Here is a 2,261-nt window from a genome sequence, read left to right as displayed (position 1 = left end):
GCACCCCGCCACCACCGCCACCACGGCCCCCTTCCCGGCCCAAGTTGCCCCCCGGCAAGCCCGCTGTCGCCGACGTGGTACGTCCAGCGCCGCGAGTGGGAGCGGGGAGGGCAGGGTTGGGGGGGGAGGACACGCATTTGTGCAGTTTGGTGAGATTAACGCAGCAGAGCATCGTTAAGAGCGAGTAACCAGCGGGTGCTGCCTGGGCTGGTTAGGGTTCGATGTGGTTTGTTCACTGAGACAAATTTTGGGTGGAAAAACGGCACCGCGCACCTCCTGCCCTGCCTGCCGGCGACGCCAGCCGCGGGCGAGCGGTGGTTGGCGGTTACGGCCGAGGCGGAAAATGGGTGTAAAAAGGGAACGTGCCCATGGGAAGGGTCTGGCCGTGCCTGGCTGCCCCGGGAAGGGTGTCTGGCTGGGGGGGTGCCCGGGAATCCTTGGTGGGGCTCCCTGCTGCCGTACCGCACCAGCCGGGCTGCCGGGGTCTTCAGGTAAGTTGCAGACAGTTTTTGGATTGATGTTATGGATATAAAATCATAGAATTTTTGGATTGATGTTATGGACATAAAAATCATAGAATTATAGAATCATAGAATGACAGAGTAATTTGGGTTGGAAGGGACCTTTAAAGGCCATCTAGTCCAACCCCCCTGCCACGAGTAGGGACACCTCCCACCAGCCCAGGTTGCTCCAAGCCCAGTCCAACCTGGCCTTGAACACCTCCAGGGATGGGGCAGCCACCACCTCTCTGGGCAACCTGTTTTTCCCAAAGGATCTGTATCATCCCCAAAGGACCCAACGAGCTGTCCCCGAGTGAGCTGGCACGTGGTGGGCACCGCTTCCTTCCCGATGCGTTAACTCCATCCCACGGACCCCCTGGAGCTCCCGTCCTGGGTGCGGATGGGGACTTCAAACGCCCAGACCCACCAGATGGTGGGAATCGTCTACCATTTTTCTAGGTCCAGACTAAAACCATCATTGGCACTAAAAGAACTAAAATTGTTCAGTTTTGCACCAAGCCGGCGGGGCCTGGAGGTACAGAGGGTTACGGCTTCAGGCAAAAGCTTCTCTTTGTTTGATGCAAATGTCGCTGTGCATGTTTTCTTTAACCTTTTGTTATTTTATGTTTTTCTACAGTCCAGGCCTTTTAGCCCTCCTATTCACTCATCCAGCCCTCCTCCGATAGCACCTTTAGCCCGTGCTGAAAGTACTTCTTCCATATCTTCCACCAATTCCCTGAGTGCAGCCACCACTCCCACCGTTGGTAAAAACATACAGCACTGCTGTTCTTTCACCTTTCCTACCTCTGACCGTCCTAAAAAGATTCCTGAAACTTTCCTCATTCGCTAGATTGTTCTTCGGGTTCACGCTCATTAATTTTCATCAGGTTTTTAAAGGGATTTGAGGGGCGGAGGGTGGCGGATCATGAACGTGATGCTTCTAGGGAAGCTTTCTTTGTGGCAGCTCCAAATGTCATGAACAGTGAGTGGCTGGTGAAGGTAGAGGTTATCACCAAGTGAAAGATAATATAAAATATGCTTATGGTCTGTAAATTTGGTCAAAATAAGCTTTTTTTTTTTTTTTTTTGGCGAGGGATATTTGTACCCTGGAGGGGAGGGGGGCTGGAAGCCAGACCTTGGGATGCAGGAGACAACTGATATTAAATCTATTTGAACATCTTAAATTAATACTTCCCCCTTAAAGTGGTAGCGGGAAACAAGGTCTTGGAAAAGGCTCTTCCAAACTGTTAGCTTAACATGTTCCTAGACCAGAACAAAGCGCTGTGGTTTTCTTTTGGAGTAATGTCCTGAAAAACACGGGTTTTGCCAAACCCCTCAGAGCCTGAGACAAGAAATGCAAATAAAGTCTGGCTGGCAGCTCCCAGGCTCCACGCGCTGGGTTTCCCCCCCGTGCCTCCCTCCTCTGTCCCTTCGTCCCGGCTGTCGGCGCTCCCTCCATCCCTCCCTGCCATCCCACCCGCCTGCCGGCCCCACCGCCCCCTTGCTTCCCGCAGCTGCATCTTCTTGCCAGGAACATCCCTCCTCCTTTTGTTTTGTTTTGTTTTGTTTTTCTTTTCTTTCCATGTGGTTTTTGTGACCAGCACGCCTGGTTTGCGTGGTGGGGAAGGAGCTTTGGCCGGCGTACGCCGGCAGATGGGCTCTGCGGAGGCAGCAGAAACCCCAACCCTCCGAAAAAAACCAAACCTGGCTGGTTGTGCGCGTGTGCTCGGCCACGGTCCTGACTGCAGCATTTCCCACCGG

The 2,261-nt window shown here is 53.5% G+C and overlaps 1 protein-coding gene across 1 annotated transcript in view; it reads left to right on the top strand.

Moving 5' to 3' along the window:
* SGIP1 (SH3-domain GRB2-like (endophilin) interacting protein 1) overlaps window positions 1–2,261 on the top strand; it is a 61,776-nt gene that overhangs the window by 44,192 nt on the left and 15,323 nt on the right. The window contains exons 17-18 of the mRNA XM_009884003.1: window positions 1–77; window positions 1,138–1,264. Of these exons, the coding sequence (XP_009882305.1) occupies window positions 1–77; window positions 1,138–1,264 (204 nt within the window). The remainder of the gene's footprint in view (window positions 78–1,137; window positions 1,265–2,261) is intronic.

The sequence above is a fragment of the Charadrius vociferus genome, unplaced genomic scaffold (assembly GCF_000708025.1).
Source record: "Charadrius vociferus isolate BGI_N301 unplaced genomic scaffold, ASM70802v2 scaffold423, whole genome shotgun sequence".
In the NCBI taxonomy this organism is placed as follows: domain Eukaryota; kingdom Metazoa; phylum Chordata; class Aves; order Charadriiformes; family Charadriidae; genus Charadrius; species Charadrius vociferus.
The sequence above is the reverse complement of the archived record's forward strand: the minus strand, read 5'-3'. Positions and strand labels throughout refer to the sequence as shown.